Source organism: Prionailurus viverrinus, chromosome D1 (assembly GCF_022837055.1).
Source record: "Prionailurus viverrinus isolate Anna chromosome D1, UM_Priviv_1.0, whole genome shotgun sequence".
Classification (NCBI taxonomy): Eukaryota; Metazoa; Chordata; class Mammalia; order Carnivora; family Felidae; genus Prionailurus; species Prionailurus viverrinus.
The window spans coordinates 58,072,909-58,088,769 of NC_062570.1; the positions used below are offsets into that span (position 1 = coordinate 58,072,909).

The following is a 15,861-nucleotide window of genomic DNA, read 5'->3' on the forward strand; positions in this document are numbered from 1 at the left end:
TTTGTAAGCTATAAGGTGTTACCCGAATATAAGGGGTTGTTATTTTAATCTCTGTGAAACGATTATATCTTTCTTGATGCATATATTTACATAAAACACAGGAAATCTAGGGAAAACGGTAAAACTGGTTCATCTCAAGTCCCCTTAACTGCTCTTGATGTGTGTCCCAACCTGTGGGAGGTATAGTGGCTTTCTTCTAGGCTGCCTCCAAAAAAGTGTTTCAGAACTTGACCTTTTCCAGATATGTAAACAGGCCCACCTGAATTTCTACCCATAAGGAGAGAGCCAGGGAAACCTGATAGACCTGCTTTCTCAAGTAATTTGTCACCTGCTGTTTGGCTGAAAGGAGTATTTCTATTCAAGATTGAGTAAGAAACAGTTTTCTTCCAAAATCAAAGCAGTAGTTTTATTTCGAGGCCTTTAGCAGATAAACCATCTTCAAAACTAACAGACGTTTAAAAGGGATGGGGTGGGGTGGGTGGTATGAGAGTGTTCTGAGCAGTACTAGTAGACATTTAGAATCATAAGTTTATTGCAAGAAGTGTTTTGGGAGTACATGTTCCAGGTGAGGAAACTGATACCCAGAGAGCCAGAATGAAGTACTCATGTCATGGTAAATTAGTGGCAGAGTTCACAGGAACCTAGGGTCCTGCCTCTCAGAACCATAACTGGCCCTCTCTGCTGATCTCTCAGAGCTTTCCGGAGCAGATGTTGTTGTCCTCTGCTGGTGTGTGCATGCTGCAAGCAGATAAGGCAGCTTCTCTCTCCAACCCTGGCAAGTGTCTGTAGACAGAGGTAGAGGCGAGACTGCACACCTTTAATAAGGGCCTTGGGTCCTCTCCATGCATTCAGGGAACTCTGAGTTTAGTGAGGAAAACCCAGACACAGATTATCACAGGATTTTGTGGGAACTGCCAACATAGAGGCAGATTATCTCTCCCTCACTGTGAGGATTTATGACATTTTATTGGAAGAAATCAATTGAAAAGCTTGAGACTTTCTAAGGAAAGTGGGAGAAAGAGCAGCTGTGTCAGGGAGTGTTCAGTTGTAGGAAACAGAACGCACTGAAGCCATTTTATATCTTGGATGCTGGGAGGCCCTGTGGTAGTAGTGATAATGTGAGTTTTTTGTTCCTCTGGGTTGCTTAAGTTATGTTTAAGACACACTTCTTCTTTTTTCTTTCCTTCATCTGTAATCCTAAGATTCATAGCAGAGATTCAGAGCTGAAAGTGATCTTGTGGAATACATAGACTCTATATTATACAGAGTCTCAATTACTCAGCACTGTCCAAAAGAACTCTGTACTGTGATGGAGATGTTCTGTATCTTTATTGTCCAGTATGGTGGCCAGTAGCCACATGTGGCAATTGAGCACTTGAAATGTGGCCAGTGCAACTGAGAAACTGAATTTTTCATCTATATTTTCATGAATTTAATTTAAATAGCCACTTGTGGCTAGTGGTTATCTTGTTAGTTCATTTATAGACTATCTAGTATCACCAACTGTCTTCATTTTTGTTGGTTTTTTTCCTCATAAATAAATTAAAAATTTTAATGTTACATTTTCTAACTTAAATTGTGACCTCCACAGATAACTGTATTTCTTTGAATAGCAGTTTAGGTAAGTAGGTTTAGGCAGCCTATTGAGATCTTATATGAAAAGTCTGCTCTCTACGTATCACAACTTTAAGGTTGACTTTGTAATGAATGTAATTCAGGACATTCATCCTCCTTGTGTGGACTTCACATTCCCCTACCAACATTTGTGAGCTTCTATAAAACAGAGAATCATCTTTTGGGTAAACTGAGATGACTGAAGAAAAACTTCTGCTGTAGGTCCTCATAAGGGCTGGAACACAGCCTGGCAAAATGTGAAAAATACACATTGTCATTTCTGTGTTTGGATTTGGAATGTAAATGGAGGGCCTTAAAGCCTTCACCTTGCCTCCTTACAGTCCCCTCATTCAAATTTACCCTTATATGCTGTTATTCTCCTAGGAAGGAGGAAAAGAAAACCATTTTACTTTGTCTTAAGAGAGAATAAATGACTGAGTGTCCCACACTGGAGACCTGATCTTGTAAGAATTAACACCAGCACAGTACTCAATGTTTTACATTTCTTAACTCTAGTAGAGGCAATGAAGAAAATGGCTGAGAGCTTGGACTCTAGAGCCAGAATACTTGAATTTGACTCTCAGTTCTATTATTTAATAAACATGTGACCACTTAAAATGTTTACTTTCTATGTACCCCAGTTTTTTTATCTATATAATGGGAATAATAATAAAACCTATGTGTGAGGTTATAAAGTCTAAATGAGCTAATACATGTATAGTAATTAGAAAGTACCAGGCACATAGTAAGTAGTGTATAAGTTACCTAATATTATTTTTAATCCTTGTAACAACTTGGGAGGTATAAGTATCATATGCCCCATTTGAGGAAGCTATAGCCTAGATCAGCCTTGCTCAAAGTCACACAGAATGTATATGGCAGAGCTGATAATTGATCATCTGACTTTTAAGTCTCGGGCTTTTTGCAGTTCTACTTTTTTCTCTCAATCCAGTATTTTCCATCATCCCACAAAGTATGAGGTTGATGGGAGAGGTCATTCTTCACTGGGGAATATTTATGAACTGAGCCTTGAAAGGACAGTTTAAGTAGCAGAAAGGATACTGGAAACACTTCAGATATAGGGAATAGCTCAAGTAAAGACCCAAAGATAGGTCCTGCTTATACCTGTATAATGGGAGGCTTCCAGCACATTCTTTCCGGCACCCTAAAGTCAGTCATTCTACTGTGTTCCATTTCAGGGATCCCCTTGACAGAGCGGAAAGTATTGATACCCAGTTGCTGTGTATCCTTTGCAACAGCTGATGAGCCATCTCCTGTCTTCACCCACGTGGTTGAAAACACAGATTCCCCCATCTGGAATTTTCAACAGCAGTCAAGGTTTGTATTTTATGATATTCCATCAGTCTTTTAGAATTGGCTTTTTGTTTCAAGAGACACAACAATATTGAGCAGACTGGGAAAATGATTTTCTTATCAAGCAGTTTTTTAATTCTGGTGCTTATGAATTCACAGCTAGTAATGGTTTAAATATTTTACTGCAGTGGGGTTTTTTTTTTACTCTTTTTGAGCTCTTTTGAGCTCAGTACCACTAAAAAATTATTCAGTGAAGACCTCTTATATGCCCCGCTTTGTTCTAAGGACTGGGAATGAAAGATGGTTAAGACAGTCCCTGCTATTGAGGTATTCATGGTCTACCTGGGAAAATAGACAATAGAATGTGACAAGTGCTGTAAAGGTAGTAAAAAAGAATTCTTGTGCATCTCAGAAAGATTATTTAGGCCAACACAGAAGTTCAAGGAAGGCTTCTTAAATAAGATAATTCAACTGAGTATTGAAGAATATACACAATTTATAGAGGTGAAGAAGGCAGAGCAAACTAACCTCAGTAAAGACTACAGATTATATATTCTTGAAAAAGATTTCTGGTGCAGTAGAAAGAACCTGGGCTTTGCACCAAGAGAGATATGGCATCCAGCCCCATCTCTGTCATTCATTAGCTGTGTGGACAAATTACATTATATCTCTGAGCCTCAGATTCCTCATCTGTAAAGTGGGGTTAATTTTTACAGAGTTATTGTGAGGTCCAAATTAGATGACATTTAGGAAAATTACCTCATGGTACATAGCAGGCACTCAACAAATGTTAGATCTCCTTTGGAAGACTCAAAAGAATTAGAAGGGGAGTCCTGTCAGTCATGTTGGAGTGTGGCTCAGAGGTAAGGGGCTGACATACAGGCCTGATGCTGCAGTGCAAGGCACATCCTCCCTTTTCTTCTGTCACCTGTGTCATCATCATTAAAAGTGTGAGTTCTCGGGGCGCCTGGGTGGCTCAGTCAGTTAAGCATCTGACTTTGGCTCAGGTCATGATCTCACAGTTCATGAGTTTGAGCCCCGCATAGGGCTCTGTCCTGACAGCTCGGAGCCTGGATCCTGCTTCAGATTCTGTGTCTCCCTCTCTCTGCTTCTCCCCCGCTCATGCTCTCTCGTTCTCTCTCTCTCAGAAATAAACATTAAAAAAAAATTTTTTTTAAGTGTGAGTTCTAGTATAACTACTGTTAACTATTGTCTTTATAAAGTTTCTTTCTTATTCACCAACAGTACAACAGTAGCTACACCACATGGTGTCTGATCTGCTATTTTCTCACAGTATTTACATACCTAGCTGAGCCTCAGCACTTGCTCACATGTTCAATGTTTTGAAATTTAAGAGGCTGGCCTGAGTCAGGTGCTAAAACTACAGTGACAACTCAGTACTATCTATGGTGAGCTACCGGAAATTACAGAAATTCTGGCCTTAATGGTCAGGTACTTCATCCAAAATATCAAATCTGCCTTAAAAGGCAGGAAGCCAGAGGGCTAAGCTTCTAAGTGAAGGTGATTTATTCATTCAGAAATTAACTTTATGGACTTGATGACGTGACATTGACAGTTTCCTAATTTCATCCCCTCACTTTATTTTTTTGTTAATCTTTTTTTTAAGTTTATTTATTTTGTGTGTGTGTGAGACAGAGAAAGAGCATGAGTTAGGGAGTGGCAGAGAGAGAGGGAGAGAGAGAATCCCAAGCAGGCTCTACACTCTCAGCAAAGAGCTCAACACAGGGCTGGAACCCACAAACTATGAAATCATGACCTGAGCCGAAATCAAGAGGCAGTCACTTAACCGACTGAGTCACCCAGGCGCCCCCATCACCTCACTTTAAAGTTAAGACTGTGGACCAGGGAGGTTACATAGTCTGTTGGAAGCAGAGGAAAGATGAGAAGAAAAATGAGTAATGGTGCTGTTTACAATTGCTTTCTCACAAAATTGTTTCACTTGATGCTGCTAGGAACCTCATAGGTAGAAAATAATTATCCAATTTAACAGGTAAGAAAACCAGGGCTCAAAAAGTCTGCGTTTCCAGGGCCACTCAAGTGATAATAGTAGAGCTAGAATTCAGAGATGTGTATTTTGACCATGAGCTAGACTTCAGATTTTTGACACAGTATTTCACTTTATCACAACATCTCTCATTGGTGTTAAACTGGGCTCTCTTCAGTTCCCCAACGGTGTCTAGGGAAGGATAGTAAGTCTCTTGGTTTTCCCTGGATCTCCTGGAACAATGGTACCTGTTTTTGAATTTTCCAAATATTTGTAATTTAAAACTATGTAAGTCACTTCACATAAAATGTATTAGAGATACTCACTGAATTCCACATCAACTTCTTTACCTTGTATGAAAATTGGGCACTTTCCTATTTTGGTGCTTTGCCTCTGGACAATTTGGCTTTGGAGTCAAGCAAACTAGGCTTTAAGTCCCAGCCCTGCCACTCACCAACTCACATGTGACCATGAACAAAACACTTGACCTCTCTTAGCCCATCTGTATCATCTGTAAAGCAGGGATAATAATGCCATGTCTAGGTTTTTGTGCAGATTACATGTATATGAGACACTAGGCACCATGCCTGGTCCAGGGTAGGCACTCAGTAGATGTTCTTTTCCCCTCTTCCTCCCTTCGCACCATTCCCCTTTCAACATTGCATAAAAAGAATCCCTACCTGCTCCAGTAAACTGGCCATTACCTCTTGAGGAACTCCCTTTCCACACCCCCTCTTGTCCTGAGAAACTGAGTCTGAATGTGGCAGATATCATCAGGCAGGGAAGTACTGCATCTGGGAAGCCTGATTTTAAGTCTTGGCAAGTTACTTCTCTCTGAGCTTCTATCCCTCATTTTAACTGTGAAGATAAAAATATATCCTATAAGATGACTATGAAAATGTTAGGAGGGGCGCCTGGGTGGCGCAGTCGGTTAAGCGTCCGACTTCAGCCAGGTCACGATCTCCCGATCCGGGAGTTCGAGCCCCGCGTCAGTCTCTGGGCTGATGGCTCAGAGCCTGGAGCCAGTTTCCGATTCTGTGTCTCCCTCTCTCTCTGCCCCTCCCCCGTTCATGCTCTGTCTCTCTCTGTCCCAAAAATAAATAAACGTTGAAAAAAAAAAAAAAGAAAATGTTAGGAAAGTGCTTTGCAAACTATAAGATATTTTTCAAATCTAAGTTTCATACTGCAGAAGTTAATTCCTACACAGTTAATTTATGGTGGTTGTTTTTCTTAATAGGCTATCAAAAGAGTTTCTTTTGGACCCACAACAAACTCTGGTCTTCAAAGTTTGGCATAAAGGAGGTATGAACTCTATTCTGTGAATATCTATTTGGTTGTGAAAATGAGCTCACATCCTGTTGACAATTCCAAATCCCTTTCTTTTTTTAACCAGGTGAACCCATGGCTCTTATGATATGGGGAATACATGTATATGTTAGAGGGAATCTCACAGAATGCCACATTATTCTCCTATGGAAGTTAAGTCCTTAGAAGCCATATCATTTTATTTGACCGCCTGCTTAGTGCAGAAGTCCAAGTACATTTAATCTTTCCAGTTGTATCTCAACAGTCACAGTGTATAGCCTGCCATACACAAGTGATTTCTCCCCCTTTGTATGATGTTACACCTTCTGTTGACTCTGGCTTATTAACCAAGACCCTAGCATGTTTAAGCAGTACACAAGACTAGAATCTTGTTCTAAGAACCTCCCCAGGATGGAGGTGCTAACATCATGGTCCTTGAACCTCGTTTTAGTCAGCTACCATTATTAAGAGGCATAATTCAACAACATTAAGAGCACAGACTCTGAAGCCACACTCTTGGGATTCAAATACCAGTTCTACCCCTTACAAGGTAGTATGACCTTGGGTGAATGACTTAATTTCTCTATGCTCAGTTTCTTTATAAAATAGTACCTACCTCAGGGGAAGAATTAAATGAGTTCCTGATACTTAGTAAAACCTTCTCAGTTTTTCTTGTTCTTATTAGTGAATGGTAGTATGCTGAGAGCTTTCCAAATATCTAAAAGCAGGTAAAAATATAATTAGTTAAATGTTACAAATGTAACAGCTGAGGCCCAAGAAAGTTTAGGGCTTGACTAAGGTCATATGCCTATTAATCGGTGGAGCCAGGATTTGAACCCAGTTCTGACTGGCTGTACAGCCTTCACCCTTTGTACTTCACCATGCTAGTAAGATTGGATGGGAAAAGTGAGCAGATGAGGACATCCAGTTATGTCACAGTTTCCATGCTTAGAAAATGTTGTCTTAACTAAATCCCTCCTATAAATCTAGCTTCGTTAACATTCTTGCTAGGGCCTTTTACACATTTTTTTACACTATTTGCCAGTGGTAAGTTTGAGAGCTAACCCCAGAGCCTAATAAAGACCTGAGAGTAGTCAATGTGTAAAAGAAATGGACTTACCTGTCTCTCCTCCTGTGCTTTGGTTTGGAAATGAGGCTGTGAATCTGGTTTCAATGATTTATCCCATGCTCCTGCCTTAGATTCACTTATCATGTCCCCCACCCCTACCTAACCTCATAAATGTAGCAGGAACTGATTATAAATGCATTTTCTCTGAACCAACACAAGGAACTCCTGGTATATTTAACTAGGCTCCACCTCCTCCCTGGCTTTCTATTCTTTTCTTTCTCTGAAGTACTCCAGAGATGGTCAAGCAGACTGTGGTTTGCCTCGATTCAGCACTTACTGTAGTGAGAAGAAAAGAGTAAGTTTTGGTCTTATACAGACCTAGAGTCAAATCTTGGCTCTGCTATTTACAAACTACATGACCTAAGGTAAAACACTTTATGTCTTTGAGCCTTTGTTTCCTTATTAATAAAATAAGGATAATAGTACCTGCCCTACAGGATTTTTATGAGGAATAGAGATAATATTTATAAAGTATTTGGCACATGGGGCACGTGGGTGGCTCAGTCAGTTAAGCATCCGACTCTTGGTTTCAGCTCAGGTCACGGTTCATGGATTCAAACCCCACATGGGACTCTGTGCAGAGAGTGCAGAGCCTGCTTGGGATTCTCTCTCTCTCTCCCTCTCCCTCTCTCTCTCTCTCTCTCTCTCTCTCTCCCTCTCTGTCCCTCCCCCACTTGCTCTCTATCCTCCTCTCTCAAAATAAATAAGTTAACATTTAAAAAAGTAAAGTATTTGGCACATAATTGGTGCTTAATACATGGAGCTATTTTTATTACACCTACTATGCTTCAGGTACTGTGCTAGGGCTATTCAGTATAGAGAAGAACAAAATACATTTCCCTATCTTTTGGGACCTCCAGAGAATCCTGTAAAACCCTATTGTAAATGGAGATGGGGAAAATGCCTAGACCCAACGAAGCACACTTATTTAGCTCTGTCTCTCAATGTAGGTAGATGCCTCTCTTCCCTTAACTCCATCCTTTCCACATAGCCTCAGCTATGCAAAAGGTACTCAAACCTGGCCAAGCTGTGTTCAGTAAATATTTGAGTTCCTACTCTGTGCCAGGCACTATGCTAAGTGCTAGGGATTCAAAGATAAAATAAGGCATACATGGTCTCTGTCCTCATGGATAGTATGATTAGGCAAATATATGGTTCTCCAGTAGGGGATATCTAACTCAGACAGGATGTCAGAGAAGGCTTCCTAGAGCACACTTCAGCTGAGAAATGAAGGGGCATGAAATAGTATAGTCAGAGGGAACAGCAAATACAAAAGTCTGGAGTAAAGAACGAGTATGAAGGAAGTTTGAGATCATTAGAACACAAAACTACAAAGAAAGAATGATGGGTTGTCCCACTCAATCTGATAATTAAACTGAGCTCTTCAAAGCTATTGTTTTTCTCAGTGATCACCTTAGCCTGATTCCTTCTCAGGTATGTTTAGATGTAGTGCTTTCATTAGGCAGAACCCTAAAGTTACAATCTATCAAGAACAGGTTATACTTGGATAGCCAAACAAAGCAAGATTAGTTTTCATTGCAAAGCTTTAAAAAAAATCTTTGGAGTGCAAATTAATGGTTCTAGCCAATATTCTTCACTCCTGTTGGGTAGGAATAACTTGACTCCTACTCTGGGGAACACAGCTTCAAACGTTCTAGAGCCTAAGACTTCAACTTGGAAGTTGAAGGGGTCTTAAATCTGGTTCATTACTTCTCATTGTATATATGAGACTTGAGGTTTAGGGAATTAAAGTAATGTGTTTTCAGTCAAAGCCATACTCAGATTAGCTATTGTAATGCACCTCCTCTCTGTCCCACTCTATGTTGGCCAGGTCATTTGTGTTCTCACTGGATGTTTAGCAACTTCCTCATGATGTAGGAAGATTTACACCAGGAATGGAGAGTGTAGGGAACATAAAGCAAGTGACATTTGGTCTCAGGTTTCAGGTGGGTCCCAGTCCAAAGAAGAGTAAGCTGTCTAAACAAACATTAGACAGTGTGTGATGAGCTCAGTGTCACCAGCAGTGTGCACAAGAAACTTGGAAACTCATGACCACTCCTCTTAAAAATTTACATTCCTTGATTTATTTAGCAAATTGAAAACTAAAAATTGTGTCCTATGTTTGGTAGAATCAGCCTTTAATATTCATTATAGGGAGTGGAGCCTATACAAAAAAAGAACTTATGGAGTGATGGGGGCCTGTTTGTCCCCAGATACTTTCATGTCAGAAATGAGGAACAAGAAGCAATGAGTCAGAAAACAAGAGTCATTGCATGGTTGCTTGTCTATCCAAGAAAGGGTCTTCATACTCATTACGGGCAGCCCCCTTATAAGCTTGAGCCCAAGCTCTTATTTTGTACTGACTACTGATTTTCTAGGGGGTTGGCTTTCTTTTGTGATTTGTGTCACTTTTGTTTTTAATTAAATATAATACATGTGTATGTTATAGAGAATTTGGAAAATACAGACAAGTATAAATGAGAAAATGTAGATATGTAAATCCCTCATAATTCCAAAGGTGATGGTCTTTCAGATGATTTTTTTCAAGACCCATGTCCTGAGGAAAATTACTGAGACATGATAACGTAGGGAAAAGAATAAGTGTTTCTTATGTTTATGGGTTGTTTTCCAATTGCCTATATCAAGAGGACAGAACTCAACTCTACTAGCTTTTCCCTGCCATACAAAAAGGGAAATCATAATAGTGAAAGCAGGCTGTGGTTCCCAGTCTCTCTCATCCTTATTATCTGTCTTCTCTTCTGATTTTGGAATCACTAAACGACCCCCACCACCGCCCAGTCCTCTGTATCAGCTATTCTCTGTGCAACCTCTAATGTCAGTGGCAAGACATGCCCAGTCACACTGCTCAGCTCTTCTCTCTTCCCCCACAGATGAGGAGAGGGTGATTGGCTTTGCCTCAGTGGACCTCTCCCCACTTCTTTCTGGCTTCCAGTTTGTCTGTGGCTGGTACAACATCACAGACTTCAGTGGAGAGTGCCAGGGGCAGATAAAAGTTGCTGTCTCCCCTCTGGAAAGTTTGATGCACTTCAAAGAAGAAAGACAATCAAGACGTGGGATGGAGACCCCAGGGTCACGGGTACGTATCCTAATTCAAATTCTTAACCAGTAAGGGTTCTACTGAGAAAATCTATAAGAAGATCCTTTACATGTGTTTGGTACTTTCCAGCTTGCAGAACACATTATGTATTTGTGTCTCATGGTGATCTCATGACCTTTTTAGGGTGATAAAAATTTCACAGTGGTGTACATAGTGGAATTACATAGTGGTGATGGATTCACAACTTTGAATATACTGAAAACCACTGAACTGAACACTTTCAAAGGGTGAATTTTACAATACATTAATTATATCTCAATTAAAAAAACTTTTTTAGTTGACACACAATGTTACATTAGTTTCAGGTATACAACATAATGACTTGACAAGTTTATATATAATGCTGTGTTCACCACAAGTGCAGCCACCATCTGTCACCATACAATGTTGTTACAATACCATTGACTGTATTCTCTATGTTGTGCCTTTTATTCCCGTGACTTATTCATTCTATGACTGGTAGCCTGTATCTCCCACTCCCCTTAACCCATTTTGCCCTCTCCCTCACCTCTAACAACCATCAGTTTGTTCTCTGTTCCATGTTCTCACAAATGGCCGTATCTCAATTTTTAAATAAAATTATTTGTAGCGTGGAGTTTGAAACATATTGGCTGAAGTTTTCAAAAATTCTATTACATTAAAATCATTAGTCTATCTTATATTTAAAAAAAAAACAGAAAGAGGGGAATCAACAATAGCAAATACAAAGAACTCTTTTAGGGAGTTTAACTGTAAAAGAAAGAATTTTCAGACTGTCCCAGATGGAGGAACTCTATCAAAGCAAAGATTGTAGGGTTGTTTGGTTTTTTTTACCTCTTTTATCATGGATGTCGGCCCAGGGTCTGGCAGAGTGTGCGTCAGTAAATATTGAATATGAATGAATGCATGAGAAAGTGACAGAGTTAAACAGTTTGTGTATAAGAAGGTCTTTTCTTCACACCTACCCTGATAGTCATGAGACAAGAAATACGACAGCCAGATCAGCCTCACATGTAAAATACAATGATATCCAGCCAGGAGTTCACAAACTAGCTGGGGGAGCAGGAACATAAAAACAGATAAAGTAACTAAAAAGCAATCTGATAGCATAGTGTGTAAAATGGGGATAATAATAGTACCTACCTCATAAGATTATTGTGAAGCTTAAATGAGAAAATGCATGTAAATTGCTTAGTACAGCCTTCAACATTGAAAATGCTCAGTAAATTATATTTATCTACATACAGTAAATTTTACAAATTTATTTATACTGCTTTGTTCCAAAAGAATTTGTGGTGACAAGTGTACCATTTTTCTCATTGATTCTACAGATCCCAATACACAGCCCCTTTTCCTTCCCTGCTTCTGGTATGTATGCTGCATTCCCTGGCTGGGTTGCAAGATGGACCCCAGAACAACCTGCTCACACCTCATCAAGGGGACTTGATTTCTCTTCTCCTACGAGGTGAGTGAATTTTTGATGGGAAGAAATAAGAGTCAGAGAGTTGGAAGCATGCTAACTGGCTTGTCATTTCTCTTTCCTTTATTTCTTTTCTTTTCTTTCTTACTTTCTTAATTTATATAATTTTGAGAGAGAGAAAGTATGAGCAGGGGAGGGGCAGAGAGAGAGAAAATCCCAAGCAGCACTATCAGCACGGAGCCGGACATGGGGCTAGAACCCATGAACTGTGAGATCATGACCTCAGCCAAAGTTAGATGCTTAACTGACTGAGCCACCCAGGCGCCCCTCTCTTTCCTTTATTAGAGGAAGAAACCAGAAATTACCTAGATTAGGCAAATCTACAGAGTCAGAAAGTAGAGACAGGGAAAGAGCTTTGTTGATCTTCTGTCACAATCCCTAGGAATTCCAGGATCCAATGAAAACAAAATTTTTATAAGATAGGAACTAGAATATTTACTGCTATCAAAAGGTAGCTTCAGTGGAAAGGATACTTTTCTTTTTTCCTCAGAGGCCTTTAACCTTTATCCCTAAAATCAGTCATCAGCTGTGTGAGGTCTTTCCCTTTCCAAACCTAGGAACCAAATTATTTTATAAAAAGCAACTGGCCCATCCAATTGCTTTGCAAAGCCAACCATGGACATGCATATGGATATTGGGGCTAGAGCACATTCCATTCTCTTAAAGGACGAGGTCTAGGAATAACATTGCTGCTTTCTACCCCACTCCCTTCCCGGCCTTAGTGGCATTTGTCATCCCCCTGCCTCCACCAGTCTTTCCTGTGTCTGTCTCCCTACTTCAGGGATAAGACAAGGGATCTTCCCTTAAAATAGCCATTCCTACAGTAGCACTTATGAGTAGATCCTTTATTCCAGAAAGATACTCTCTAACACCAAAGCCCACTTCAGTGCTGTGTAGCTCTCTCTACCTGCTTACCACATAAAGAGTGCCTCTACCCTCTATATAAAGGGATCCCATGTGTCTGTCAAATCCTAAATCACAGGCTTAAATAATTTTTCTGTTATCTATTTTATGGGTGTTACTTTGACCATAACCAGTCCATGAGACATGGATAGGATAAGGGTACTGGTATTAGGATAGAATATAGATCAATGATGAGGACACTATTTAGTAATTGTAAAAGCTAAGTCTAGTGGTTTGCTTTTCGTCCACATAAAAACATCCCTGTTCCCATCTCAAAAGGACTATATCAAAATGACATATTCTGATCCAGCCAGCCATCTAAAGCTAACCAAATTGTGGTATATTCATACAAAGAAATACTACTAAGAAATTTTTCAAAAGGCAATACTGATACACAACAAAATGAATCTCAAAATATGTTGAGAAGCTAGTACATTGTATCTGATTCCATTTATATAAAATTCTAGAAAACACATACTAATCTATAGCAACAGAAAGCAAATCAGTAGTTATTTAGGGACAAGAAAGGATGACTAGAGCAAGAAAGAGAGAAGAATTATAAAGGACAGGAGGAAAGTTTTAAGTGTGATGGATATGTTCATAATCTTTATGTTGTAATGGTTTCCTTAGAAGTACACATATGTCAAAACTCAATATTGTGGCATGAAATTATGCTATAATTGAACCAAATAACCAGTTTGATACTTCTCCAATAAAGGGTTGTTATTTGGTCAATAGTTTTTCAGTCATGATAAAAAATTATACCCAAAAAAATTACCTCATATTGTATACTTTAAATATGTGACATTCATTATATACCAGTTATACCTTAGTAAAGCAGTTTTCAAACATTTCCACTTCAGAACCCTTTATACTCTTAAAAATTAGTGATAACCTCAAAGAGGTTTATTTAGGTAAATTATATCTATCCATTTTTACCATATTAGAAATTTCAACCAACATTTTTTTTTTTTAGTTCATTTATTTATTTTGAGAGAGAGACAGCACGAGTAGGGGAGCGCAGAGAGAAAGGGAGAGAGAGAATCCCAACATGGCGCTAGAACCCACAAAGCCATGAGATCTTGACCTGAGCCCAAACCAAGAGTCGGATGCCTAACCAACTGAGCTACCCAGGTGCCCACAACCAACACTTTTTATTCTAATATACAAAATCAGTTGTTTATATGAGGCACCTGGGTGGCTCAGTCGGTTGAGCATCTGACTTCAGCTTAGGTCATGATCTCGCGGTTCATGAGTTCAAGCTCCACGTTGAGTTGGAGCCTGCTTTGAATTCTGTGTCTCCCTCTCTCTCTCTGTCCCTCCCCGCTCTCACTCTGTCTCTCTGTCTCTGTCTCTCAAAAAAATAAATAAATAAATAACCATTAAAAAAATAATTTTAAAAAATCAGTTGTATATCTGTACATCAACAATGAATAACCCAAAATGAAATTGAGAAAACAATTCCATTTACAATAGCATCAAAAAGAATAAAATACTTAAAAATAAACTTAACAAAAAAGTGCGGGGAACCTGGGTGGCTCAGTCAGTTAAGTGTCCGACTTCAGCTCAGGTCATGATTTCATGGTTTGTGGGTTCAAGCCCCATGTCGGGCTCTGTGCTGACAGCTCAGAGCCTGGAGCCTGCTTTGGATTCTGTGTCTCCCTCCCTTTCTGCCTCTCCCCGGCACGCTCTCTCTCTCTCTCTCTCTCTCAAAAATAAAGATTTAAAAATTTTTTAAAGTGCAAAACTTACTCTCTGAAAACTACAAAACATTACTGAAAGAAATTAAAGAAGGTCTAAATAAATGGAAGGATATCCCATGTTCACAGATTAGAAGACTTAATATTGTTAAGATGGCAGTATTCCCCAAATTGATCTATAGATTCAACACACTCCCTATCATAATCCCTTTTGGATTCTTCGTAGAAATGGGCAAGCTAGTCCTAAAATGCATATGGAAGCTCAAGGGACACAGAGTAGGCAAAACAGTCTTGAAAAAGAACGAATTCCTAATTTCAAAGCTTAACACAAAGTTACTGTAAACAGTACAGTGTGCTGCTGGTATAAGGATAGAAATCTAAGTCAGTAGAATATATTGGGAGTCCAGAATAAACCCATATGCCAAAGATGCCAAGATGTCAAAGATGCCAAGATAGTTTAATGAGGAAAGAACAGTCTTCAGAAAATGATACTATATATCCACATGCAAAGGATTGAAGTTGGACCCCTTCTTCACACTGTATATAAAAATTAACTCCAAAAGGATTATATATCTAAATGTAAGAGCTAAAACTATAAAACTCTTAGAAGAAAACATAGGAGGAAATCTTCATGACCTTAGATTAGGCAGTGATTCCTCACATAAGACACCAAAAGCAGAAGCAACAAAAGAAAAAGTACACTGGATTCATCAAAATTAGAAACTTTCATGCTACAAATGATACCATCAAGAAAATGAAAGGGCCACCAACAGCATGGGAGAAAATAATTGTAAAACATAGATATGATAAGGGACTTACTTGTACCAGAATATATAAAGAATTCCTACAACTCAATAATAAATGGCAAGTAACCCAAGTAAAAATGGACAAGTGGTCTGAATTGACATATGTCCAAAGAACATATACAAAGGGTCAATAAACATATGAAAAGATGGTTAACATCATTAGCCATCAGGAAAATGTAATTGAACCATAATGAGATACCACTTCATACCCACTGCAATGACTGTAATCAAAAAGACAAATATTACAAATGTTGGAGGGGATGTGGAGAAATTGGAACCCTCATACATGGTAGGTGGGATCTTAAAATGGTGCAGCTGCTTTGGAAAACGGTCTGGCACTTCCTTTTAAAAGGTTAAACATAGAGTATGATCCAGTAATTCCACTTCCAAGTATATACCCAAGAGAATAAATCATATGTTCATACAAAAACTTGTACGTGTTTGTAGTAGCATTATTCCTAGTAACTAAAAAATACAAACAAAATGTCCATCATCTGATGAGTAGATG

The 15,861-nt window shown here is 39.1% G+C and overlaps 1 protein-coding gene across 7 annotated transcripts in view; it reads left to right on the plus strand.

The window, feature by feature from the left end:
* Nucleotides 1-15,861, plus strand: part of C2CD3 (C2 domain containing 3 centriole elongation regulator) — a 148,866-nt gene that overhangs the window by 97,314 nt on the left and 35,691 nt on the right. For all 7 annotated transcript variants that reach the window (XR_007156550.1, XM_047879431.1, XM_047879428.1 and 4 more), the window contains 4 exons: nt 2,814-2,952; nt 6,171-6,235; nt 10,259-10,464; nt 11,796-11,929. Coding sequence is in view for 6 of the 7 variants with exons in the window: in XM_047879431.1 (XP_047735387.1) it covers nt 2,814-2,952; nt 6,171-6,235; nt 10,259-10,464; nt 11,796-11,929 (544 nt within the window). In the remaining variant the exon portion in view is untranslated. The remainder of the gene's footprint in view (nt 1-2,813; nt 2,953-6,170; nt 6,236-10,258; nt 10,465-11,795; nt 11,930-15,861) is intronic.